Source organism: Corvus hawaiiensis, chromosome 21, assembly GCF_020740725.1.
Source record: "Corvus hawaiiensis isolate bCorHaw1 chromosome 21, bCorHaw1.pri.cur, whole genome shotgun sequence".
Lineage (NCBI taxonomy): Eukaryota > Metazoa > Chordata > Aves > Passeriformes > Corvidae > Corvus > Corvus hawaiiensis.
In genome coordinates this window covers 3,149,242-3,175,237 of record NC_063233.1, presented here as the reverse complement: position 1 = coordinate 3,175,237, position 25,996 = coordinate 3,149,242, and the positions used below count along the sequence as shown (strand labels likewise).

Genomic DNA, 25,996 nt, shown 5'->3' with positions numbered 1-25,996 from the left:
CTCCAAGACAGGGATTAGGGGTTTTGGAGGCTCGCTGGGGCGTGGGATCTCTGAGCTTCCACTTCATCCTGGAGCCGCACTGAACCCCTGCCACTCTTCATCCTCTGACTGGGTTTGGGGGTGTGGAGCCTGGGAGTTTGTCAGGATAAATCTCAGTGATTCCCAATAATTGTGAAGTTTTTATGTTACCATTGTTCACTCCGGGCCTGTGTTTATCCAGTTAAATGCAGGAGTTTCCAAAAGCACATCCAGCAGGATTTACTCTTTGGGATATTGAGTGTCTCAGACTTTTGGGGTGATGCCCTAAGCCAAGAGCCCAGTGAATTATCAATGCACTGCAGTGGGAGCCCTGAAAATCCCAGGATTTAGGGAGCTGCTTCCAGTGCCAGATGAAGTCACTCATCATGATCCTCCTCTCCAGCTGTTTTTTTTTTCCTTGAACCACAACGATTCCTCCGAGTTCCTGAAGTTGATGTCATTGGAAGCGACGTGACATTTTTTGCACGCATATAGAATAAGTGTTAAAAAATGCTCCAGAAAGAGCTTTTCCAGCCTTGTCTGGGAGCTGGCTGGGGAGTTGAGTTGAACTGGTTTTGATGGAACTTAATCCATAACGCAAATGAGTCATCAGGCATAAATGGCTTCAGCAGAAATGTCAGGCAGATCCTTACTGCTCCTGAAAGTTAGCACTTCCATCTGTCTGGTGGAGCAAATAAAACCCTCACAGCTCTCAGTCCTTCTCACAAATGTGCTGTCCTGCCTCTTCCTCTTCACCAGGAGCTTCAGGAGGAAAGGCCAAAATGTGATTTATCCCCTTTTTTAAACATTGCCTCTCCTGATGGATGAATTGTGATTATTTGCAGGCAAAAAAAAAAAAAAAAAAAAAAATCAACTTTTTCATTCTTTGCTTCAAATTTTTTTGGTTAAACCAGCAAAGCACAACGGAGCTCTGCCTCTGGGTGCTACCAGGTGCTCCAGACACTGGAGAACTCCTTTGAACCTTGTGCTCTACTCATTCCCAGGCCAAAAAAGAGCTTTACCCACTGTGTGTGAGTGGCTGGTGACTTCTACAAAGCAACACCAGAGCGTTGCTCTCTTGCTCCCTGACTGAAATACCCCATTACTTGAAAATAAGTCTCTGATTTGGCTGAGCAGGTCTTTAAACCACTTTACTGGTGCATTTTTAAGTTGTCTCTCTTGGAAAAGCCTGTCCCGCACGGAGCCATGCATGTGGATTAACGGGATCTTCGTTAGTGCTGCAGAAATCCCGCCGGGAAGGGCATTTTTGGGTGATTCCTGACCAAAACAGGGAAACAAACGGACACTTGAGGGAGGAACAGGAGCAGGGCTGGCTCCCCTTTGTCAGCCAGGATCCCCGGATCCCTGGGCACAGTTTATGAGCGGCAACACACTCGAGAGGGCACAAAAGGCTCCGAGCCTCCCAGCGCGGCTCGCTCTATTTAAAGTCGGCTTTTTAAATCCCAGAAAGGGGGCTCTTGACAGCAGAGCTTTGTGCAGCTTTTGTGAGGTGCAGATAGTGGGGCTTTTATTGCAGGCTAAATTAGCCCATTTTATTGTTGGGCGCTGAGGGATGAGGTCAATTGACTGGGAATCTTGCTAACAAGGTTTTTACTCCTGGCTGCTTTCGACAAGGGTTAGCACGGGGTATCCCCCAGTGCTGGGCACTTGCTGGGAGTGCAACAAAGAGGAATGGTCTGAGCTCTCCTTCCCCCTCCCCTGAGCTGCTCAGCCCCTGCCCTGTGCTCGGCTTGGCTGCACCATGGGGCTCTCATCCTTCCTGAATTCGGGAGCCTCGGTTCTCCTGGATTTTGCACGCTGGAACAAGGAGAGAAGGGTGAACTTTGGGCAGGGTGATCGATTGGGTTTGAAAAGGAACAGGGGAATAGCAGCCTGTGGAGGGGTGCTGCTGCTGAAGCCTGGTGAGCTCTGATGGAGCCGTCTGAGGCTTTTTCCTGGCGTTCTCTGCATCCCAAATTTATTCAGTTATGCACTGGCTTTCCCAGGGTCTTGACCCAGAATGAGCAGCAAGTGTCCCCTGTCTGGCCTCCCCCTCTCACTTAGCAGAAACTGGGGGACTTGTGCTGTCCTGTGTCGAGGCTGAGTTTTCTGCTGAGGCTCCAGGGGCTTGGGCTTGCAGGTGTTTTTTTTCTGTATTCTCCAAGGCTGAGGATGCTCAAACTCCTGCAGGGAAGCAGGATGGGATCAAGGAGTTCTCCCCATGCACAGCTCAGGAACTGCCATCAGCTGAGACTAAAAACAAACTCAGCTTTAGCAAATTCTCTTCTGCTTAACCTTTGGCAGGGGTTCAGCCCAGATGCCTTTCCTTGCGTTATCTGTTCCTTGAGGAAACGCAGTTCCAGCCCTGCTCACTGATGGGATGCAGCATATCAGCTCTCCATGAGGTGTAAATCCAACCTTATCAGGGAGAAAAAGCTTTTTCAGCCTCCCCTGCCTCTTGGAGACAAGTACCAGCTCTGCTTTGGGGCTGCTTTATTTCAGCTTGTCCCAGCAATGCCAGGCACTTCCCATCTTCCCATGGAAAACAGGGAAGCTTTAAGCACCTGAGTGAGAGAAGGGCACGGATGGCTCAGCTGGGGTGTCAGGGAGGGGTGGCTGAGGTCCTGTGTGCTGAAATAGCAGCTGGGAGGGTCTTCACATAAGCCACAAATTTCCTTGGCTGGGTTGGGCATTCCCTGCTGGAGGCAATTCCAAAGGAACAGGCTGGTTTGGAGCTCTGAAGGGATGGTGATAAAAAATATGGCCTGAGGAACCCCGTAACACCCCCAGCACCCCCTCCTCAGGGCTGGGGGATGTTCTGGAGGTCACACCACGGCCCAGTTCCCCTGTGGGTCCCATTGGCAGGTGATGGCCAGAGCTGCTTGGAAAAGGGAAATGTTCTACAAGGCAAAAAACTTGGAATTTTCTGCTTTCCCAGTACTCTGTGCCCAGTTTTGGTGGTTACATTGCAAAAGAAAGAGCTGGAATAGGAATGGCAGGACTGGATTTATTTTAAAAAAAAAAAAAAAAGAAAGGGGAAAGGGGAAGAAAGATGTTTCTGGTTTTAAAAATGGAAAGTTGAAACCCACTTTGCAGACATTTGTGTTAATTCTGTAAAGGTTATTCACTGGAAACAATGACTAATGAGCTTCAGTGAACTGAAGGGGAACTCGGGGAGGTCTGAGAGGTGCCCAGATGTTCCCTGAGCTGCTGTGGGGAGGGAAGTGGCAACCTGGGAATGGAGGAGGGAACTCCAGACAGCTCTGAGCTGCTCCTTCCCCTCAGTGCTGATGTGTCCAGGGCTCCTGGCAACCTCCTTTCCCAATGGATCTCTGCCCAAAATGTGAACAGCACCTTTTTTGGGGGGGAAGTCAGTGGGACACGTCCCTGATCCAGCGACACCAAGGCAGATTTGGCCCCTAATTTCAAAAATATCCTTTTCCACAGGGCTGTTTGCCAGTCTGGCCAGGCTCTCTTTGGAGCTTCTGGTTCCTATTACTGCCCAAATCATCCTCCCAGCTTGGCTGTAACGCTCCTGCTTTTCCCCCTGATGCTTTAGCCATGTTTGTCTATTATTAAATAAGATTTTTTTTCCCTCCCCTAATTAAAGTATCAGCTCTAAGCATCCAAGTAGTGAAGTCTTATGTAACTGTCTGCTGAATGAACTGGATTTTGGCATTGTGGCTGAGCAGCGTGGTGACTCTTTAGGAAACTCAAGAGCAATTTCTGCTCTGACCTTCGGGCTGTGGCTGTGCAGGGCTTCAGGGAGCAGCTGTCCCATTAAGCAGCCCTGGTGCCTAATGAGCTTCCTTTGCACCTGGTTTTTAGTGAAAAAAGCCTCCCTTTGGCTCTTTTCTGCGTTTATCAGATGCATTTCTAATCTCTCTCTGTGTCTGCTGTGGGTGGAATGTCGTCGAGGTGAGGCAAGATGTAAAAAAGGGGGTGTGATGCCTTTTGTGAGGAGAAGCAGAGGAGTTTTGAGGCCAATAAGGAGCTTTTAGGACTGGGCAGGGTGACCCTGCAGCCCTGCAGAGCTGCACAGGACCGGCTGGAAAGGAGTTGTTTTGTTGTCCCCAGGATGCTGCTGATTTGGGGGGGTACAGAGCTCTTCTCTCTTAATTTTCCTGCACCCGCCCTGCCTGGGGCTGTCAGTGGTGTTGTGCTGCTGTTGTTCTGGGTGATTTGTCTTCTGGGGAGGTGGATTTGGGGCTGGGGATGAAGCACAGCAGGTTCCCACCTCGTGGAGCAGCCAATCCCTGGACATGGAGGTTTTCCCCTGGCTCGTCTCAGGGGACGTGCCCATGTCGGGAAGGTGGCCCTGCCAAGTGTTTTGCTTTTGATTTCTTTGTGTTTATGGCTTTGATCGCAGCCTCGGGCTGGTGTCTCCACGAGCACCATCCATCCCTGACCCCCTGTGCTCCCTCCCTGCAGGGTGACATCCAGCAGCTCCTGATCGTGGCGGACCCGCGGGCAGCCCTCGAGTACTGTGAGCACTACAGCCCCGACTGTGACACCGCCATCCCCGACTCCCCACAGTCCCAGGACCCCAACCAGGACGAATACGTGAGTCTCTCGGGATGTTTTGGGTCACAATCACCGATATTTGGCTGTACACCACACTTGCAAACACGTGGCTCCTTCCTCCTACTCAGCTTCCCCATGGTTCACGTCCAGCATCCCAGACAGAGCTTGTTTTTAGGATTTGCACGTTCTGGGTTTGGGCTCTTTGGAGTTTCCCCTCTTTCTGAGCTCCTCCCATTTTCAAAGACTGAAAAGAGCATTCACTTGGAGCTCAGAAACACGGGAGAGACAACGTGAGCCAAGTGTGGAATGCTGACCTTCCCTGGCAGCTCCAGCCCCATCCAGAACAGGCACCTGTTTCTAAATTTCAGATTACACTTTTGAACTTGTTAAAGGATTAAACAGCTCTTTCTCAATATTCTGTGGAACTACAGGTGTTAAAGGAGCGAGAAAGATTTTTGCCCCTGGATTTGCTTTGAATTTCATTTTGGCAGGAACGCTCCTAAGTCATCCCTAGGAGCTGCTGTGCCCAATAATTTTTGTATGAAGGGTTCACCGCTGGTCTTTTCTTTTAAAAAAAGGAAACACATTAAAAAAGGGTGGTGCCAGATCCATTTATATTTTTGCTGCCCAATTAGAAATGTCTGGGTGTGGCTGATTTCCAGTGATCAGCACCTGAATTTTGCCCTTTTTTGAGAGGTCTCAGCTCACTGCAGTTGCTGTCTGGCATCCTCAGCTACTCTCTTGGGCTGATTTGCTTTCAGCTGAGCCCAGATCTGCAGAGTCAGGGAATCCCCATAAACCAGTAATGCCATCAGCCCTCCCAGTTTATCTTTGGGATTAAATTAATCCAGCACCTAAGCAGGGCTTTGGGATGCTCCCGGTGAGGCACGGCCCCAGGGAAGCGCTGCGGCCGCTCCGCCAGCGCTTCTGGAGAAACAATACATAGGACAAATAAAACAGCGCTTTGGTCGAAATCTGTGGCAGCAGGAAAATAAACCTCTTCTTTTGGAGCCAGCAGCCCAACAAGAGCTGGCTTGTCCCGAGGCTGTGTTGCTCCATGTAGGAATAACTGCTCCACGCGCTGGCGGCCGCTGCCAGGGAGGGCTGGGCTGGTGAGGAGCGGTGCCGTGCCCGGCTGGAACCAGCGGCTTTGTTTGGGTTTCTTGCTGAAGAATGACTGACGCCTTGTGGAAAAGGCTGCAAAGATCTGCTTCTCCAAGGCCTCCTGCCTGCAGGCCGGGGGTGGATGGGAAGTCTCATGGATGCTGTTGGTGCAGGAACGGTGCCAGAGCGGCCACGGGGCTCAAGGGCTCTCTGCCTCTCTCTCGGGGTGTCAGATGTGGCAGAGCTGGGAGGTCTCAGCAACCTAAGGTTAAAAAATATCACAGTCACTGGTTTGGGTTGGAAGGATCTTAAAGCTTATCTAATTCCAACCCCTTGCCATGGGCAGGGACACCGTCCATGATCCCAGGTTGCTCCAAGCCCTGTGCAGCCTGGCCTTGGACAATTCCAGGGATGGGGCAGCCACAGCTGCTTTGGGTGACCCATTCCAGGGCCTCCTCACCCTCCCAGGGAAGAATTTCTTCTCAAATATCCCATCTAACCCTGCCCTCTGGCAGTTTGAACCCCTGATGTCCAAAGGGGGGACACACTGGGTGCTGCCACCTCATTTCCTGCGTCTCCTCCTCTCCTTGCAGTACACAGATGGGGAGGGAGAAGGTGACACTTACTACTACGAGTACCCCTACTACGAGGATGTTGATGAAGCTGTCAAACCAGAAGCCCCCACCACCAAACCCAGCCCTCCTGAAGTGGCTGCTGGAGAGAAACCCGAAACCAAGCAGGTACCGAGGCGGGTCCTGGCAGGGGTGAGGGTGACAAACCTTTATAAAAGGGGAAGGTGCTGCAGAATGTTTTGTTTCGCTGATTGTGGTGCTTTATTTTCCACATGCAACAGGATTATCCAGCTCCCACAGCACCCCCTGAGACAGGGAACCCTGGGAAGCAGCCCAAGGAGGATGGAGCAGTGGATGATCCCCTCGTTGACGAGTACAACTACGAGACCATCAACGAGGAGTATTTCACCCCCATGCCCTACGAGGATCTCAACTACAACGAGGAAATCGATCCCCAGGGTGGCCTCACTGAAAATGCCGTGGAAGCTGAACTCCCCACGAGCACCGTCGTCACCTACAACGACACTGATGTAATTTTAATTCATTAATTTCAATTTTTCCTTTTTTTTTTTTTAATTAATTCTGCTGTTTCATAGCCCTGGAAGCAAAGGAGACTGGAGCAGCCAGATGGTAAATCCATAAGTGGTTCAGGCAGCTGCTGGGAGAGGAAGTTTCTTGTAAAATGTTTTCATTCCAGATATTTCAGGGTGGGGAACGCAGATATTTAGAATTTGGTTAAGGATTATTCCCCTGGAAAAAGCTGCTCATATTGACATCTGCATTTCCTTGGGTGAAGTGATTGTCTGACAAAAAGAGAAATGAGGGCTGCTGTTAAAATCTCAGTAAAAGCCTTTTATCCCAAAGTTATTAATATAAATCCTTAAAATGTTGATTTGCTGGAGAACATCAATATTTTTCATTTTGCAGTTCCCACTGAAAAGCATCTTTATGTTTTTCAGTTTAATTTTTAAAAAAAAACCGACATTTTAACACTGGGACAAAACCTTGATTCCAAAACTGCTGGGTCCACCTGGTGTGAACCCCTTTGTTCTGGGCTTGGATGTGCTCAGAGCTGGGATCAGCCCAGATCCCAGTGCTGATTCTGTTGGAATATTTAAATTTTTACCTCCCCACGCTTCAATATCCTTCAGCTGAAGTGCTGCACTTGAGACTTCTCTGTGCTTAAGACTTGCCCAGTTCTTGCTGTTTCTTTTGGTGCTCAAATCGGTGAATGTTGGTGAGACTGGGATGAATTCTTGGGAACTGTGGCTGTTCACAAAGTGAGAGTTCACTGAGCAAGGAAATAACGACATTAAATGGCCAAATTCTTCATTATCCAGGAGCATCAGCAGGGGAATCAGTGGTGGAAGAACATGGAATTGTTCTCTGAGCAACCTGCTCTAGTGGGGGATGTCCCTGCCCATGGCAAGGGTTTGGACCTGGATGAGCTTCAAGATCTTTCCAAGTCACAGCATTCCATGTTTCTATAATGCTTCCAGATCCCTTCCTAATTCCCAGGAAGAGCTTAGAGGTGGTTTCTCCAGTGGAGAATCACTTGTTGTGGAGCTGTCTCTTTTTTTTTGTTTTGCCACAATTTGCGGCAAAAGAGGCAGCATAAGTTGGCCAGGATCCTTGGAGTTGGAAATTTGAGGGAAAAGGTGTCAGGGAAAGTGTCCAGGCAAAGATCTGAGCAGCTGGAGCGAGGCAGGTGCAGATCCAGCCGTTTCAAGAGCGGGAGGGGGGATGCAGCCCAGCCAAAATGTGGTGGAGGAGGTTGGACAGCTCAAAATGATACACAGGGAGAAGAGGAAAATTGAGGGAGCCAACCTGAGGGAGCCCATGGACAGGAAAGTTTTCTGTTTTCCGAGCCAGAAGTCTTTGGCCAAGCCTGGACTTTCTAAGAGAAAGGAATTAAAGATTGGATAGAGGAGCCTTAAATAAAAAAAATGGAAGAGGAAGCAGGAGACTTCAAGGGCCACTTTAGTTGTTGGGAAAAGGAAATAGAGAAGGAAAGCTCAGGTAGGGAAGTGCCCAGTTATTCCAAATATCATCTTCCCATGCAAACAGACCTGGGGACCTCAATTAAAATATCGAACCAGGCACTTCTGATACTCATTTCAAGACATGCAATTTGCTGCTATCCCCAAACCCTTAGAGCCAGATGAGACTTTTTAGATGAGGGTTTTAAGGTTTTAAAGTGCAAAACCAGCCAGGATAGAAGGGCTGTGTGATAGCACAGGGTTAGGGTTAGCCCTAATTAATTCTGACTTTTCCAAGTTTTCTAATTGAATAATTGCCGAATTATAACTTCTGCCAAGGCCAGTTGGTGTTTGCAGAGGTAAGAGAAGGTGGGGTGATGATTGCCTTAGTTCTGGGCTTAGTCTTAATTTAAAATCTCTTGACTTTAGACCCAGATGCTCGTGTTTATGGGTTCTGAGTAGTTCTGGCACAGCAAAAAAGTCTGGAAGCGGTGATGGCACTGAAGTGACTTAGAATTCGTAGTAGTGAGGAGATATTTCTCCAGGAAGCACTGGAAATAACTCAATTTCGAGACTATTTTGGTCATTACCTGGAGAAGAAAGAACCAAACGAAATCTCAGCAGCACATGCTGTTCTTTGCAGGGCTGCTCAGAGCGAGGGGTGCCAAGGGCCTGTGCCTGCCAGGCTGCTGGAAGCACAGGGATATGGAGAGCAGCAAGGAAATTCTGAGCCTTGTCTGGATGTCCTTGCTGTGCTCCACGGCATCTGCGGGTGAAAGGATTCAGAGAGGAGTCAGGGATTAAAGCATCGGATTTGTAACAACTTCTGCTGCTGCTCTTTGGACAAGCCCAGATTAGATCCCAGACTAAACAAACAGGAGGTTTTCACAGAAGTGGCCTTGGATTTTTCCACATTTCCTGCTGTAATTGGACACTCACAGTGACACATCATGGGGTTGATGTGCATCTGAAATCTGGGAACGGATGTGGGGCTCCTTGGGCTCGATAATCCAGCATCTCCAGCACCGAGGCTGTGAGGGATGAGGAGCACTTTAAACTTCCATTACCTCTTTCTTCAGGCATTTGGAGTTCGCAGGATCCTCCTGACATGAGCTTTGTGCTGTGTTTTGTTTTCCTCACTCCAACTTTTCTACTCACAGTGTTTTACTGGGGATCAGCGAAGAAATCCCAGGGAAAGCCAGGGTGTATATTTGACATGAAGCTTCTCCCATCTGTCTTCCTGCTGTTGGAGAAGTCACTAGAGACTTAAAAAACTCCAGATTTTAACTTTTCCCCAGGTTTTTCTCCTGTCACTATTATCATAAACCACCCTTCCCTTGCAAAAATCACCCCCCTTAATGTAACAACACAGGAATATTCCAGCATGTCCAGCCAGGAGAGAATTCCAGCCTGACCCATTGCTGCTCTTTCCTCTCCAGGCTGCTCAAGGAGGGGATGACCTGGATAAGGATTTCACTGAGGAAACCATAAAGGAATATGATGGGAATTATTATGACAATTACTATGACCGGACAGCCTCTCCTGACATCGGGCCCGGCATGCCAGCCAACCAGGACACCATCTACGAAGGGGTGAGAGGGTTTCTTCTCCATCCAGGAAAATTCTGCTTCAAAATGTTGGTTCTTCCCTAATTTAGAGCAGAATTAGCAGTGAAAAAAACTGGGCTTCCCCCACCTGTAACGTGTGTTTGAACAAGGAGGGGCTGCCCTGGGTCTTTCCTGCATGAATCTCAGCAGGATTGTCCCAGGATCTCCAGTTCCTGCTGGGATTGGTGGTGATGATGGTGGTGATGTTGTCTCTGACTGACTGGCTTTGTCTTTCCCTGTGTCCCACAGATCGGTGGCCCCCGGGGTGAGAAGGGACAGAAGGGGGAACCTGCCATTATTGAGCCGGTAAGGAGCACCTGGGTTTGGGGTTTTGTTGGTTTTATCCCTGTGGAAAAAGGTGGAGAAAATTTGTTCTCAGTGGGACAGCTGGGAGGAGAATTCCCATGAAAGAATTCCTTGGTTCATTTAATATAAAACATTGTAATTATATGATTTTTTTTTTTTAAAGCTTCAAGGAACGACCTAAATCGTGAAGGAAGTGCAATAATTCCCATGAAATCTCTCGTTTAGTAAAATAAAACCTAGGACTGAAGCATTAGGCAGGGGCCAGGTCTCATCCCTCAGGAGTTTGGGAGCATCCCTGGAGCATCCAGGTCGTATCCTGCCCTGAACTCCCAGCTTGGGGCTGCCTTTAATTGTGCCACCAATGGGTTCATCCCTGTGGGAATAAAAGGGATGTAAAACAAATCCCTGCACACAGCTCTGCAGAGGAGATGTTTGCTCCTGCACCAGCTCCACAGTCCCACCAGCTTTTCCCTTGTGTCCTCCCTGGGGTGGAACCCACTGTGCTCTTCCTTTATATTTCTGGCCTGATTTTGAGGTTGTTTTTCTCTCTCTAAAGAACAGTTCCGAGCTGTCTGTGCCCTCTGCACTCTGCAAAAGCTGTGGGTGCCCAACCTGGCACGCTGAGGTGGGGAAGGAGCCCATGGTGGGGATGGCTGGGGCTGGCTCAGGGGCTCCTGTGAGCAGAGCAAGAGGCTCTTGGCTGATTCCCATTTCTTTCCCCCTCTCTCTGTGCCAGGATACCCCAATTCCTGCTCCTCCCCAGGCTGGAATTGGGGATCAGGTCCTTGCAGCCACCTGCCCCGAGCCCAGTCCCCAAGGGCTGAGCTCCTGCTCGCTGAACACCAGCAGCTCAATTAACCTCATTTTCCTTGGCAGAGGGCCAGCACAGCACCCAGCCTTGCAGCAGCACTTCCCATCATTCTCAGGCCATTCTTTCCCTTTTAATTTTTCCTCCTTTTCCTCTCCCACCTGAAATTTCTGCAGGTAGCAGGGAGGGGAGGCCAGGGAGGAGCTGGGGTGCAGTAGCGTGGCTTGGAAACTCCAATTAAGTCCCTTATGAAAACATTTCTGACCTTTTCTTCCTTCTCTTCCTTTCTGGGTCTCTCACTCTGCAAACAAAGGGAGGAGCCAGCAATTTCCTTATCAGAGGGGTGGGAAGGGAAGGGGGGCAGCCAAACCCCATGAAGATGATGGCACAAACCCAGCCTGCAAATCTACAAAGCGAACAAAATAGTGAAGTTTAATCATCCAGAAAGAATTTGGCCGCCTTTGCTATTTCAAAACACTGGAGCATGGATGGCTTTTGCCAGAAAGTAAACAGGACCAAATGGTGCCTTGTCCCTCTCCATGCAGCTCCTCTTGAGCAGAGAAATTCGGATTTTCTGCACTCTTTAGCTGTTTTTTTTTTTTTTAATTTTTGATGGGAGCTGCAGGAGAAGGGAAATAAAACCCAAGCACAAAGTTGGATTCTGCTGGATTTTTTATTCCTTCCCGTTCCAACTCGGCTGTCCTTCAATCCTTGCTCTGTGCTGACACTTGCTGGAGGCGGCAGGGCAGGGCAGGGGCAGGAGGGATGGAGAGGAGGGATGCAGCCATCCCAAATATCCCAGCTGTGGGACCATCAGGCTGCTGGCACCTCCTCAGAGCCCTCTGTCCTTTTGGGGGGACCCTGGTGCTCACCTTTGGGAGGGTTTGCTCAGCACCTCTGAAGCGCAGCAGGATTTTGGGCTGGTTTTGGGATATTGGCTTCACTTGTGGGTGGTGTCTGAAGTGGAAGCCTTGCCCTGTTTTCCCCTGGGACAATCCCAAATCCATGGTTGGCATGCCCCCCCCTCAATGGGATCACCCCACTGGTGCTGTCCCTAAACCCCTCCCTCGTTTCCATCGCTCCCATTGATGAACATCCATGGAAGCACTGGAGGTTTCTTGCCAAGGAGAATCTCCAGATGCCCCCAAGGCCAGATCTCGACATAAACTAGCAGATAAATAAGGGAAGATGCCAAGGATGTTTGCATCGCAAATGGGCCAGTTATCCCAGACATTTCCCCGTGGGAAGGAGAGTCCTGGGAAGCAGAGCCTTGGTGCTGTGTGTGCTCACACCAGCACCCCACAAACCTCTTGGGTGGGCTGGGACTCTCTGCACCCTGATTAGTTTCTATTTTAGAAACTGTTACACCAAAATATGCCATCATTGGTCCCAAAAAGGATGGATTTTGGGGTGTCCATGTGCTGGGACCTCAGCAAGGTTGGATTTTGGGGTGTCCACGTGCTGTGATCTCCCTGCAGGTTGGAGGATAGACGTGTGGAATTCACCCCTAATTCCCACCCAGTGAAGTGTTTCCATGGCTGAACCTGAAATGGGCACAGGGTGAAGCCCATGACCTAAACTCCTCCCTGATGAGGAACTGCAGAGGCTTTCCTGGGGTGGCAGCAGCAAATTTCCCCTCACACATCTGACTGCAGTGGGAGCCAGATCTGCAGTGGGATTTTAAACACCGTGGACACCAGGAAAGGCAGAAAATAGAGCTGGCCTCACATTTGTGGTGTAGAAACCCTGATGGAAGCAGGGGTGGATCATGGCAGGGTGTTTTCGGTTATTTTTTGCTGCTCTGGGCTTAGGGAGTGTGCCTTTTGGGGCAGGAATGCCTGGATTTTCCTGCAGACATTTCCAATTCCTTCAGCTCAGTTGGAGTGGGATCAGCTGAGGCTTTTGGCACTGAAGCCTGAGAATAGTTTAGGGTGACCCCAAAGCAGCCCCTGCATGGCTTCTCCCACAGGAGCCAACTGCTCATCCACAGATTTTTACGGGATTTTTTTTTGCTACAGGTGAGCTGGGAATTGCTGACTCAACTGGTGCTGCTTTATCTCCCGATCCAGAGATAAAAGGGACAGAGTTCCCTGTGGAACTCTTCCCAAAATATCACCCTGATGCCTTCTGGAAAGCATTTTCCAGGTGGATTGGGAGGTTTCTTTCCTGCCTTTTACACACTCATGAGGGAAAAAAACACCCAAACTTCAATTTTCCTGAGTGCATGACAGATCTGATCTAAAGTGATGACAAAATATTTAGATTGAAGAGGCTGGAGTAACAATATTCCAGCATTTTTCCCACACAGTGATTTCCTACGTTCACAGAAGAAATCACAACGTGCAGTCTGCTGGAAAAAATCGTTTAAAAACCACCTTGCAATTTGATTGCTAACTTCTTGTTAAGCTGTTCAGGGTTAGGAACAGCTTTTTGCTGAAGCTCCAGCACCATCAAGGCTGGACACGCTCCAGGATTTTCCTTGTCCCTGGCTCTGAGCAAAGGGACATGGTTGTGGCAGGGAAGATGACCCTGTGCTGGGGCTGATGCTGAGGGTCAGGGCTGTTCTGCTGAGCCCTGTGTGATTTAAATACACATTATTTGGCTTTTCCATGATCCTCTGCACCTCTGGGAGAAGTCACCCAGAGGGAGTGGAAACCCTCCACCTCTGGAATATCTCAGTGCAGCAGCAAGAGCTGAAATATTTAAGAACAGATCAAGCACTGGGCATTTCTCTGTGGGCAAAATGACTTTGAGGATGTGTCTAATCGCTTTTTTCCCTTCCTCTTGCTCAGGGAATGCTGGTGGAAGGTCCCCCTGGTCCTGAAGGCCCAGCAGTAAGTGGCATTTTCCCCCTGCTTTGGGTGTGGGATGCTGTCCCCGGGCTCCCGTGCTCCCATCTGCCACACGTGTGCACAGAGAGAGCTTTGGGGTGGATTTTGTGGTGCAAAAATAAACAGAGAGCTCCAAATCTTCTCCTGCTCGTTGTAGAAATCTGCTACAAATAACAACACATTTCTGTGGCTTAGTTTGTTCCCTGTCTTTCTCTCTGCCAGGGCCTTCCAGGACCTCCAGGACCAACTGGACCCGTGGGCTTAATGGGTGACCCAGGGGAGAGGGTGAGTGTCCGTGGTTTTCTCCTCTCTGGTGGAGTTTTGGGTGGGTTTGTGTGGGCAAAGCGGGGTATCCCTGGAGCCTTAAAATCCTATAGGAGCAATTCCCAAAGGAGTTCATGGTGGGGTACAGGGCAGAGCTTTGCATCCAGGGAAAAAAAGGTTTGGGAAACAGATGCATTTATTAAACCTTTTCCCAAGATAAACCAGTATTAAGGCTGCAAACTCCCTGCTCTGCCTGTGCCCTTTGGCTGCTCCTCCCGGTGTGGAACTGGGAAAACAGGAGGAGCAAACACACCAAGAGTCACCAGCACAGGGAAAGGGAGCTCAGCTGGGATTCTGCACCCTCATTCCAGCTGCTCTTGTGAGTCCTGGCAGGGGGTTTGGCTTTGCTTGGGCCCAGGATGGCCCTGGGGTCACGCCAGGGTCTGTCCCTGTGGCCTTTCCGTGTCCCAGGCTGCTCCCAGTGGGAAAGGAGCTCTTGTGCAGCACTTCACCTTCTCCATAGGTGGGTTATTGGTCTGTCCCAGCGAGCAGCAGGCACTGATTTACATTCTTTGGCAATGCCATAACTCAGCTGTGGATGTTGCTGTGAATCAGTTTTGTCCCTGGCAGCCCCTGCTTTGTGTGCTGCTGCTGCAGAGCCTCCAGCTTCAGGATGTCTCCTCAAAGGCAGCTGCTCCCAAGGGCTTTTTGGGAACTGTGACCCCAAATCCCACACTTTAGCACTGCATTTCTGTCAGTCATGTACCTGGGATCAGCAGTGATCTGATAGTGTTTTGGAACAGTGATCTCCCAGTGTTTTGGGAGCTGCTGAGCTCGAGCCGCAGGTCAGTAAGTGCAGGAGCAGCATTCCAGCAGCAATCCATGTCCTTGGAAATGCCAAAAATAAAACCCCACTGTCCTCATTCCCTGAGCTGAGTGTCTGAAATGACCCTGGGACTTCTGCTTTTGTTCACCCCCTGTTCCAGCCCGTTCCTCCCCCCTGGCAGAGGCAGCCAGGTGAGCAGGGGCCTGGGTGGGTGGGGAGCAGGCTGCCCACTGCTCCCAATCCTTCTCCAGCAGCAATTTTGGCCTGACATCTCATGGAAAACTCACTCTAGCACAGACAAGGCCCTGGCTTTGCACAGAACCCGAGCTGGGCTCAGCCTGGGGCTCAGACCAGAGGGGTGCCCAGTGCCCTTAAGCCACGTTGGTTTTTGGGGGACGGAGCAGCAGAGCTGGGCAGAGCTGGCAGGGTCAGAGCAGGGCTGCAGGAGGGTGAAGCTGGCCCAGGGTAGTCATCTCACATGAGCAAATCCATGGATTTCAGCCTGACTGTGGAGCAAACCAAGAGGAGTTTGGAGCTTGGTTGATGCCTGGGTGCATCTCGGTGTGGAGGGCAGTCGAGCCTGTGTCCAGAACAGCCTCTGGAGCACTCCTGGTCCATCTGGGAATGGGGCTTCCAGCAGCCCCAGTGCCAGGCTCCACCCAAAAGAGCCAAACAATGTGCCTACAGGTGTGTTCCTGCAGGCAGGCTTGGTTTGGGATGTGTTTTCCCCGGAAAGCACAGGAGGGAGGGAGCAGCAGTGCCACAGATCCCGGGAGATGCTCCAGAACACACAACATCCCACTGCTGTCACTGCTGTCACCCAGCAAATGCTAAAGGAAGGAGCTCTTATCAGCAAACACTTCCCTAATCTGATCCCCGAGGTGCTGAGCAGTTTTCCTGGCAGATAAGGCAGCTCCCTGCCGTGGCAGGCTGTTGATCCTTCCTGGGTCCAGAAGGGGAACCACATCCTGTCTGTGTTCTGGGTGCCCAGAAGAATAAGCTGGGGTGACCAGACACAGACTCTGGGGGTTTGTAGGGCCTCCCACTCTCCTGGCAGATATTTTGGCTTGGACAAGGTGGGGAAAAAAGGCAATGGCCAAGTCCAGAGGGGAAGGTCTGGCTGGCTAAGGGGTGTGGTGCTGCTCTGATGTGCGTTCACACCGCTGGTTGCTGTTGGAAATGCAGCTCAGTGTTTGTGGCCTTGGTTATATTTTTTTTTTTTTTTAATTGAGTAACCTAAGACCCAGAAAGAGTAGAGGGGAGAATTCACTCCACTGAAGGAGATCAGAACAGGATCTCTGTGCTCCCAAGGATCTCCCCTTGGCCTTGTTTTAGTGCTGCAGTGGTACCAGAGCTTTGCTGTGGCTTCCTCTGCAGTGGCCATGTCCGTGTCCCCTTTTCCTTCTGATGTACCCACATTGCTAAATATGACCCCTGAGAGAGAGAAAATCACTGCTGGCCTGCACTGGGAGGTGTCTCCCGAGGTTTTAAGGTGCATTGGAGGAGATTCCTGAGGTGTTGGGGCACTCCTGTGCTAATGTCCCCAACCTGTGCGCTGCATTTTTTTTAGGTAAGGTTCTCTGTTACCTCCTTGGTCCCTGTGGCTGCTGCACTCGCACCTTTCCCCTGGAGCAGTGCTGGGAAGACTCTCCCCTCGTTTGCTGTGGGCTTTGATGGAGCAGTAATAGCATTTCTCGTGGCTGTGACATGATTGAGGACGAGGGGCCCTGCCTGCACTCCATCGATCGCTGCCTGCCAGCTCGGAAAGTCAATCCAGGCTCAGCCCGTGGCTGGCAGCCAGGGCCACTGCTCCTGGGCCAGGCTTAACCCTTGTGGCACTGTGCTCCTGCCCCAGCACAAGGAGCTCTGCAGCCTCAGAATGTCAGAATTCACAGAGGGTGGGTGAGCTGGGCGTGGTTTGCAGCTCTCAGTGGTCCAGGATGAGCTGAAAGAGCCCCGTGGCTTCATCCCTTTCTTGGAAGCCTCCATCCTTCATATGCCCTACGTGATGCCCAGCTCTCCCATCCCCTCCTGCATTCCTGGCAGGCTGGATGCTGACCCTGGAGACAAGGGACTCTCTTCCTGTCATTTGTCCAGGCAGATGCAGATATTTGCTGGCCAAGCTCCTCTGGAACAGCCCTGCAAAGCCAAGGAGCAGCAGCAGACACTCTGTCCCCGATGCTGCTGCTCCACACTCTCCAATGAAGGGAATCATTTGCATTCTAGCACAGGCTGCACATCCGGCTTTTGCCAGTGTCCAGAACAGAGTGTAACACAGCACATTGTGCAGAGATAAGTGATGAACTCGCAGAGCCAGGAGCTGCAACTGTATTAAAACACTCCTTTTCAATTAGAGCAGCTCCTCTTCTAATTTGTTTATTATTAACCCTGAGTGCAGCTCATGAATTTACATGACCCTTCCCTGTGTACAGTGGGGAACGTTCCCTCTGCCTGCCTCTGGTAGAGAGACTTTTTTATCTGCAGTCAGGCAGGTGCAATGAATTAATAGCCCAACAATGGTCAGCTCTGTTAACACTGGCCAACGCTCATTTAGCTCTGGTTTATTCATTCTAAAAAGGAAAGAGCTTTATTTATTGCAAGCTTCTTCCTTTATCCCAGCGATTTCACGAGGCACAGAGGAGTTTGTGTCGGCGGCAGAGCTGAGGAGCAGCCTGGCTGTGGGAGGTTCCAGAGGGCTCAGCCGGGGGAAGGATGCTTTGGGATGACTTAGGCAGCTTTCCTGGAGCAGTGGGAAGAAGGAAATATGGCACTGAGGAGAGTAGAGAGCTGTTCCATGGGGGTTCCAGACTGGGAGGAAGGAAGTGGGAAATGTGTTGTTTTGAAGGAGATGAGCTGCAGCATTAGAGCAAACTGCAGCTCCCTCACCCACCCCACTGTTTGTTTGGAAATTCGGGGTGTCTGGGTGCTCTGGGGGGGTCAGTTTGGGGGAAGGCTGATCCCAAAACAATATCTTCACCTTCCAAGACCGTACAGTCATTGGATCCCAAAGGACTTACTCCCCTGAGGACAATTTTGCACCTCAGGAGTGCAGCAGGATCCCTAAAAATCCTTATTTGGCTTCTGAATATTTCCAGGGTGCTGTTTTCCCCAGGTGCTTCCTCAGTTAGGAGACCCCCAAAACTGCAAGGAACATCTCCTATTGTATCATTTTCTGGGCTGAAAAATAATCAGGGGGAGAGAGACAAGTGGGGAATTTCAAGGCTCAGCACCATGGGCTGCCGGTCCCACTCTTGCTGCCTGCGACTGGAGGAGCCCCCACACAAACACCCCCAGCTCCCAGTTTAACCATTCCATGGAAATACTGCCCCAGGGTTTGCTCTGAGCCTGGCATTTTAGAGCACTGCACCAAATGCAAGCTGAAGGCCCCGTCCCTGGCTGCTGTGTATCAGCAAATCCCCATTTCCATAACGAGGGCCACGCAGATTTACACCCAGACCGTGGCAGGCTGCATTTCTTCCAGGCATTCGTGAATTTCAATTTCCAAAGTGCTTTATGGGTTTGATTTTCCTCCGTTCCATTGCACCCCTCCTGCTGGTCCATTCCACCAGGAGAAGGCCTCCCACACCCAGCCTGAAACAAAAAGAGGCATTTATGGATAAAAGCACTGCATCAACGCTTGTCAGGAGAGATAAACAAGCTCAGCCCTGCTCCTTCACAGGCAGGGCTGCAGTTAAAGGAGGAGAGGGAGAGAAAAGAAACTTTATCATATAAAACAAGCCTGGCCTAAATGATTTGTGGCATTTCTGCTCCAACAGATGGGTCTGGGACGGGGTCTTGGTGGGGTCAGGGACTCCGGAGTGGGCCTGCCTGGAGAAATGGATGTGCTGGAGTGTTCTGCAGTCCCCCCTGGGCACTGCTGGGATTTTTCCCGGTGCTTTTCTGCTGATCCATCCCTGGCTGCTGCAGCGTTGTCATTCCAGGCTGGTCACGGTGCAGAGCTGGGCTCGGGCTCTGCTCTGTGCTTGTGGGGCTGGGGACAGGGACAGGGACAGGGACACCCCAGCCCTGGCCAGCCTGGGGCAGGGGCAGCTGCTCACCCCACCAGGGTTGGGCTCTAATTTAGTGCTGGAAACTTCAGTGTGAATGGTTCCTTTCTAGGAGGAGGGAATGAGGGAATTGTGAAGTTGGACGTGGAAGAAGAGGGAGAAGAGAGGGCTGGGGTGGAGAGATCTTGCTGGAAGAGTGTGGGGCAAGGACAATGCACCAAATCTTTGGGTTGTTTTGTTAAAATATTCTGATTTTTAGGCACTTCGTTACCTATTTGTCTTTCCCTCTCTCTTTCCCACCTTTATCCACCTCCCTTGTGGGGTGACCTTTCGACTTCCTGCCTTTTTGGTGTCCCCGTGTCTGAGATTTGTGGCAGGGTTTTATCTTTACCTTTTTCTGGAGTCTGAACAGGTCCCAGGCAGGTTGAGGAGAGCGAGAACTACAAAAATGTTCATTGCTTGCCCTTCCGAGAGCAGTGGTTCTCTACAAATTGATTTATTATTGGTGTCTCCTAAATAAAGGAGTATCCAAGCCCTCATTCTTGAGCTGTTGGCCACAAATCGAGCACTGGGGCTTTTCTTGGCCTTCCTGGGATGTGGTCAAGTCCCCATTGCCTTAAACTGCTGTGCACATTGCAATTAGACACATTGATGTCACCCTCATTTGCATATGGGATCACTGCAAGGATGTTTAAATCCGGGTTAAGCTCATATTTTGCCAAGTGCCCAGATAATCTGTGGGCTGCCTCGGGAAAATTGGCCATATTTGATTATTTATGGCTTCATCAATAGATCTTTTACTGCGCACTCATTGCTTTAGTGCCAGTTCAAGAGACTCCACTGCTGTTAATCAGCACAGCTCCATGGAGATCCACGGATTTGGGCTGATTTACAGCCCCTGACAGGATCACTCCTTTGGAGATGGAAGGAGCCTCAAAGGACTAAAATACAAAAAAAAAGGCAGAAGAGAGAAAAATGAAATGACCCAGCGGATTGAAGGTGTGTGGGAATGAATTTATCCTCCTCCGCTTCTCTCTTGCTGACCCTGAGTTATGAAGTTTCATCTATTTTGGGGTTTTTTAATAGGTTTTAACAGGGCCAACTAAACGTTGATTCTGTTAACTTGGAGCGTTGCAGGGGCTCGGATTGCTCACTCCAAAATTGCACATGGCAGACCCTGGAAATAGTGGGGGCAGGATGGAAGAGGAGGGAAAGAAAATTAAGCAAATTGAAGAAAATGAAAAAATTTAAGAAAAATTGGGATGCCCACAAGCTCAATCCCTGTCTGTCACGACGATATCATGACATAACCACAGCTGCTGCTGTATGGACACAACCAAAATGATATTTTAGAAGTTCATTTTAATTTCTTCTTCTTCTTGTAGGGCCCACCTGGGCGCCCAGGTCTCCCAGGAGCAGATGGATTGCCAGGACCACCAGGGACAATGCTTATGTTGCCTGTGAGTACAAACAGAACTAAAAAACCCATTAAAATGAGTCGGATTTCTTGGTTTTGCTGCTGTTTCCTGCCAGTTCTTGCAGAAGTCTCCCATCTCCTTTTACCCCAAGGACACGTTTTCCTTGAGATAAAAGATGGGTCTGGATGGTTCCTGTTGTAAATCGACTTTTTGCAAAGCACTGGAGCTCCTTCACTGGTCAAAAGCACAGACACGCAGGTTAAAACATCCAGAAGTGATGGGTAATGATAAAAATCAAGGAATATCCTGAGGTGGAAGGGACCCACAGGGATTATTGAGTCCAATTCCTGGCTCTGCACAGGACAACCCCAAAAATCCCACCCTGTGTCTCAGAGCCTTGTCCAGACATTTCTTGAACTCTGAAAAAGCTGAAGTGTTTCTGACTGGACAGAGAGAGATAAAACCATGAAGAAACAACTGAAGACACCTCCAAGAGCCAAATTTCCAGGCAGAACCCTCTGTCCTACACTGAGGAACCTCTAACAGCTCTTCAAAGTGCCAAAATATCAATCACCTGAACTAATCCTCCTCTTTTAATGACCAGTGGTTATTCTGTGTTGTTCTCCTCCTCCTACACAAAGCCAGCAAGTCCCAAATCAGCCTTGTTGGTCCTGAGACACTAAAAAAAATGTCTTTTTTGGGTGTGAGGCAGCCCTGTGGGAACCAACAGCTGGAAGGAAGCACTTGGGTACCAAAGGGAAGGAGTTTTTAGGGAAAAACCTCAGCACATTGTCCAGGCTCCAAAGGGTGAGCCTGGGGAGGTTCCTGGCAGGGATCCTGGGCAGGCCGGGCCGGCAGCTCCACGTGGAGCTTTGCTGGCCACCACACCAGAGTTGTTGGCCCCTCCAGGAGCCAGCCATGGGCCTGGAAATTGCATTTCTTCAAATCTCCCTGCCAGGCTCGTGTGGTCACACACCTGAAGCCAGCTGAGGTGGAACAGAGGTGACAGAGCCGTCCGAGGAGGTTCTGCCACCAGGAGCGTCCCTCTTGCAAAACCTCCTGGCGAAGGCAGGAGCAGGCCAAGGAGGGTGGGGCTTTTGAGGGTGGAAGAAGCAGAAGGAAATACTAAGCTCCTTCTATTTCAAGTTTGTGGATGTAAAATATGCACATTTGGGGGTTTTGTTGAATGCTGAAGGTTCCTGGTTTGAACAGCAGCCCAAACTCTGGTGTTTGGACAAACTGCCACGCTCGAGCAGCTCAGCCTTTGTCTGGAGCTGCACAGATAACCCGAGGCAACCCCATCTCCCCAGAGCCCCCTGGCCACCAGGGAATGCCAGCCCTGGGAGAGCCCCGTGCTGGTGCTGAATGTGGTGTGTGAGGTCCCCGGGCCCACAGTCCCCCTCATTGTGTGCCACCCCGAGCTGGCAGCGCTCGCTGTGCGTGGGAAGCCCTCGCTTGGTGGCCCTGAGCTGGGTGACCCGAGGGCACTGGGGTTAATGGGGTGGGCTGGGGGCACTGGGATGGATTTGGGGCAGTCATGCTGAACAGAGTTGGAGGGACAGCAACCCCTGACCTGCTTTGTCCATTTTTTCCCACCAGTTCCGCTTCAGTGGAGGAGGAGATGCTGGCTCCAAAGGACCTCTGGTGTCAGCCCAGGAGGCACAAGCCCAGGCCATCCTGCAGCAGGCCAGGGTGAGTGGTGGCAGCTGGGAATGCCTGGCATGGCTCTCAACAGGTCCCTCCTGAAGCAGAATAAACCTGTCACATCTCTGCATACTTGTCCCCAGTGCTGGTGGTGGAACCTCTCAGCCCCCATGGGATTGCTGGGGGGGATGGCACCTACATGATTTGGGGTTTTATTAATGACCAGCAAGGCTCCAGCTGATGGAAAGCTGGTTTTAGTTTCCTGCAGACCTCTCTGGCTGGTTCCAGTGGCCACACAGACCCACTGGCTTCAGTATATTTGTATTTTCAGGGTCCCTATGAACAGCTGGGGCTGTGCTCAAAGCATTCTTTCTTTTGTATGGTTTTCCCCCAATAAATCCTAATAATGAAACCTATGTCACAGATGGAGGCTGTTCCCAGCTCTGGGGATCTCACCAGGCAGATTTGTAATTTAATGTATTTATTTGGGAATACATGCTGACTTACCCTGCAACGTTTTTTTCCTCTGATGACCCTATTGATTGATGTTCAAATCATCCCTGGCTCGCTGGTGGAACAAGATTGACACATTCCCAGTCCAGCTCCTGTTCCCTGCCTGGATGGGCACCTCTGTGGAGAAGGCTTTGCACTCATCTGTTCAAAATAAAACTTTATTTTCAGCCAGTGGAGCTCTGAAATTGTTCTCCCCTGCTTTCCTGAGCACTGACATTTAAAAACAGAGATGCAGGAGGAGCTGGGGGAACCCCACAAATCTTGCCCAAAAGGGACCAAATTCTGCTGCAAACACATCCTCGCCATGAAGGAGACAATCTCAGCTCTTTTAGGGCAGCAGTTCCCAAAGGGACACAGCTTTGGGGCTGTTTGATTTGGGGACAGCCCCTCAGGTCTGAATCCCACATCTGGCTGCAGCTGGGATGTCTGGATGGAGCTGCTTTGTCACCCAGACTTTAACACAGAATTTTTTTGGCTAAAATAGGCTAAAAACCCAATTTATTTCTCCCCTGGATGGGATAAAATCCATTGGGATCCTCCCGCCGCTGGGTAGCACTGCCCCTTTTGGGGTTTTAACGAGGTGTTTGCCTTAGCTGGGAATTTTCTGGTTTCCATCCAGCTCCCCTTTTCCAAAGGAGTTGGATTTTTTACAGATTCAGGCAGAGTGCAGGGCCCTGATCCCCTCAGCCACTGCATTTTCCTGTCCATTAACCTTGTGCTGACAATAATATCCTGGATTATGTTCCTGGTGTTACCTTGTCAGTCTTCATTTCCAGCCTGCCCAGAGCTTTCCCATCAGCATTTTATTTTCCTGGGAAATGGGGGGTTTGACCTGATAAACGTTTCATGAGAAGCATCTGCTTTCTCCAGCTCTGCTTTTGTTCCTTTTTTTTTCCTTCTGCCTGCTGAAAATTGTGATTTAAGACAAAACAACAAACCTCCCTCCCCTCACTCAAAGCCCCTTTTTTAATTTAAATTTTTAGATTTGGGGATAAAAATTGAAAAACCAAATAAATCCTGGGTAACTTTTGGACTGTGGATGAAAAGTTGAATATTTCTAGAAAGGAAAAAACCAAATTTTTTGTGAACCTGCGTATTTTGGGCTGAAAACCATGATGCAGAAAGGGAAATAAATGTCATATTTTGTGGGGAACCACAGGATATGACAGGATTGGAAAAAGAGTCTTGCAGCAAGGATAACCTTTTCCTTTTTTGGGTTTGTTTTTCTCATTATCACTGCTGTTAATTGCATTATGAGGTTGATTTATCCCCTTAAAATTCGCCTTTCATTAGGCACCAAACGTCGTTGCAGCCAGCAGTGGTTCAGAGCATCTCCCTTTTAATGGGGTGTTGTAAAAAGATGCCACAGAGCCCAGCATTTGTGCAATATTTCTGCCATTCCAAGCGCAATCACTGGGTAGATTTTAATTACCAGAGTACACAGATAATTACAACTCTTTGAAAGTGTTGAATTGTCACGAGGGAACAAATTGTCTGAGGGGTGTTTTAAAGCATGGCCCAGCTCCATTTCCCACCATGGAAATTACGGGGTTGATGCATGGTGAACACGACTCCTTAATTATGGAGCTAAAAGCCCCCTGTGTTCAGCTTGAATTGGAGTTCAGTTTGTTGGATGTTAAATAGTAACCAGGAGAAAAAAAAAAGGGAAAATTCCTCTAAAATTGAACCACCAGGACAATAAACAAAAAAAATTCTCCTGAACTAAAGTGGGGTCATAAATATTTATGTCCTCTCAGCAGATTCATGGACTGTCCCAGGGCTTTCATACGATAACAGAATGGTTTGGGTTGGGAGGGAACTGAATCCATCTCATTCCAAGCAATTCCATGGGCACGGACACCTTCCACCATCCCAGGGTGCTCCAAGCCTTGTCCAGCCTGGCCTTGGACACTTCCAGGGATGGGGCAGCCACAGCTGCTCTGGGCAAGGAAAAGCTTTGTGCCTTTTTGTGGGAGGAGCAGCACCTGGAATTCCCTGGGGACGTGGACATTGCTCCAAGGGTTCATGGGCTCAGGGTGTGGAGAGAACTGTGGCTGGTGGCACAGTGGTGGCTTTGGCCCACTGCAGCCACAAAGAGCCACCAGGTGAGCCATGTTTGTCCTTCTGTTGCAGCTGGCACTGAGGGGACCAGCGGGGCCCATGGGCCTGACGGGGCGGCCAGGCCCGATGGTGAGTGGTGGAACTGGGGGAGGGGACTGAGGATGGAGCTGGGGAATGCTGGAGTTGGTGTGGATGGAGCTGGGGAGTGCTGGAGTGGGAGGGATGGAGCTGGGGAGTGCTGGAGTGGGGAGGATGGAGGTGGTGAAGATGGAGCCAACCCAGCTGATCCAGCTCCCTATGGGCTCTGGATCCATGAATGGCTCTTCCTTAATGTGGTATCAGTCTTCCCTCTGGCTCCCTTGTGGAAAAATGTCATAAATCCTCTTCTCTGTCCAAAGGGACCCCCGGGCAGTGGAGGACTGAAGGGAGAAGCTGGAGAAATGGGACCTCAGGTGAGTGTGGGGGAGCTGGAGAGGTGAAGGGTGGAGCAGCCGGTCCTGCTTGAGAGGCTGTTGGGAAGCAGGGATCCAGTCACCCCATGCCAGCTGGGAGTAGGAAGGTGTGGGAACACGTGTTTGGCATGGAAATGTCCCTCCAAGTGTCCAAATGGAGGCTCTGGACATGATTGTAAAACTCTGCAGGTCCCTTCCTGCAAAGACATCCGTGGAGGAGTCCTGTAAATAAAAGATAGTTTGAAGTGTGGAGAATTCACTAATGCTCAGGATATTGTTCTTCCAAGCCTTAAATCCTGCATTAAGGGAAAGTTCCCTTTTTCTGATGGCAAGGGAGGTGATTTATGGGATGTGTCTCCATCATGTGCTTGCAGGGCAAAAGCTTCCTCGTGGATAAACGCCTACAACTCCTGTCCTGACCCTTCCCTGTGTGTTTGGAACCACGGGCTCTGCTCCAGGGATTCATTTTGAAGCCCTGAGAGCCCCAGCAGTGCCTGATGTGGGCACTGATCACTGGGTCTGCTCCTGGTCCCTTTAGGTGACAGCATTTCTTCCTCTCTCTTTGATTCCTTGCAGGGTCCACGAGGCATCCAAGGTCCTCCCGGCCCGGCAGGAAAACCAGGCCGCAGGGTGAGTGTCCTGGCAGCTGTGCTGGCAAGGCAGGAGCTACAATTCCTGCTGGAAACTGCTCCTGCTGCCAAACAATTCCTCAGCACTGAGGGCGTTGCACAAGAGCCAGCTGGCGGCCAGGCCAGGCCAGGCTCGGCCAGGCCCTCTCCGGCCATCTGGGAGGACACAAAGGAGGATGAGAGTTAAAATCTGGGAGGACACAAACAAGGATGGGAGTTAAAATCTGAACGTGAGGGGGGGAATTCAAGGCTGCACATCCCAATCTTTTTATCCCAGGGTTTTTTGGCTCTCTGGTGTTGAGGTTGTAGCTGCACAAATGCCTTGAACTGGCTTGGAGTCCCCACTCCTGGCAGTGTGTGAGGAGGATCCAGTCTCCAGAGTGGATCTGGTAGAAATCCTGCTCTGTTTTCATCCCTGATTCTGATTTTTATT

At 50.3% G+C, this 25,996-nt stretch overlaps 1 protein-coding gene across 2 annotated transcripts in view; it reads left to right on the top strand.

Annotated features, from left to right (window-relative positions):
* COL5A1 (collagen type V alpha 1 chain) overlaps positions 1-25,996 on the top strand; it is a 133,727-nt gene that overhangs the window by 54,873 nt on the left and 52,858 nt on the right. For both annotated transcript variants that reach the window (XM_048325350.1, XM_048325349.1), the window contains exons 5-16: positions 4,450-4,581; positions 6,240-6,386; positions 6,500-6,748; positions 9,637-9,789; positions 10,054-10,110; positions 13,711-13,752; positions 13,972-14,034; positions 20,232-20,306; positions 21,864-21,956; positions 24,555-24,611; positions 24,881-24,934; positions 25,511-25,564. In XM_048325350.1, coding sequence (XP_048181307.1) covers positions 4,450-4,581; positions 6,240-6,386; positions 6,500-6,748; positions 9,637-9,789; positions 10,054-10,110; positions 13,711-13,752; positions 13,972-14,034; positions 20,232-20,306; positions 21,864-21,956; positions 24,555-24,611; positions 24,881-24,934; positions 25,511-25,564 — 1,176 coding nt within the window. The remainder of the gene's footprint in view (positions 1-4,449; positions 4,582-6,239; positions 6,387-6,499; positions 6,749-9,636; positions 9,790-10,053; positions 10,111-13,710; positions 13,753-13,971; positions 14,035-20,231; positions 20,307-21,863; positions 21,957-24,554; positions 24,612-24,880; positions 24,935-25,510; positions 25,565-25,996) is intronic.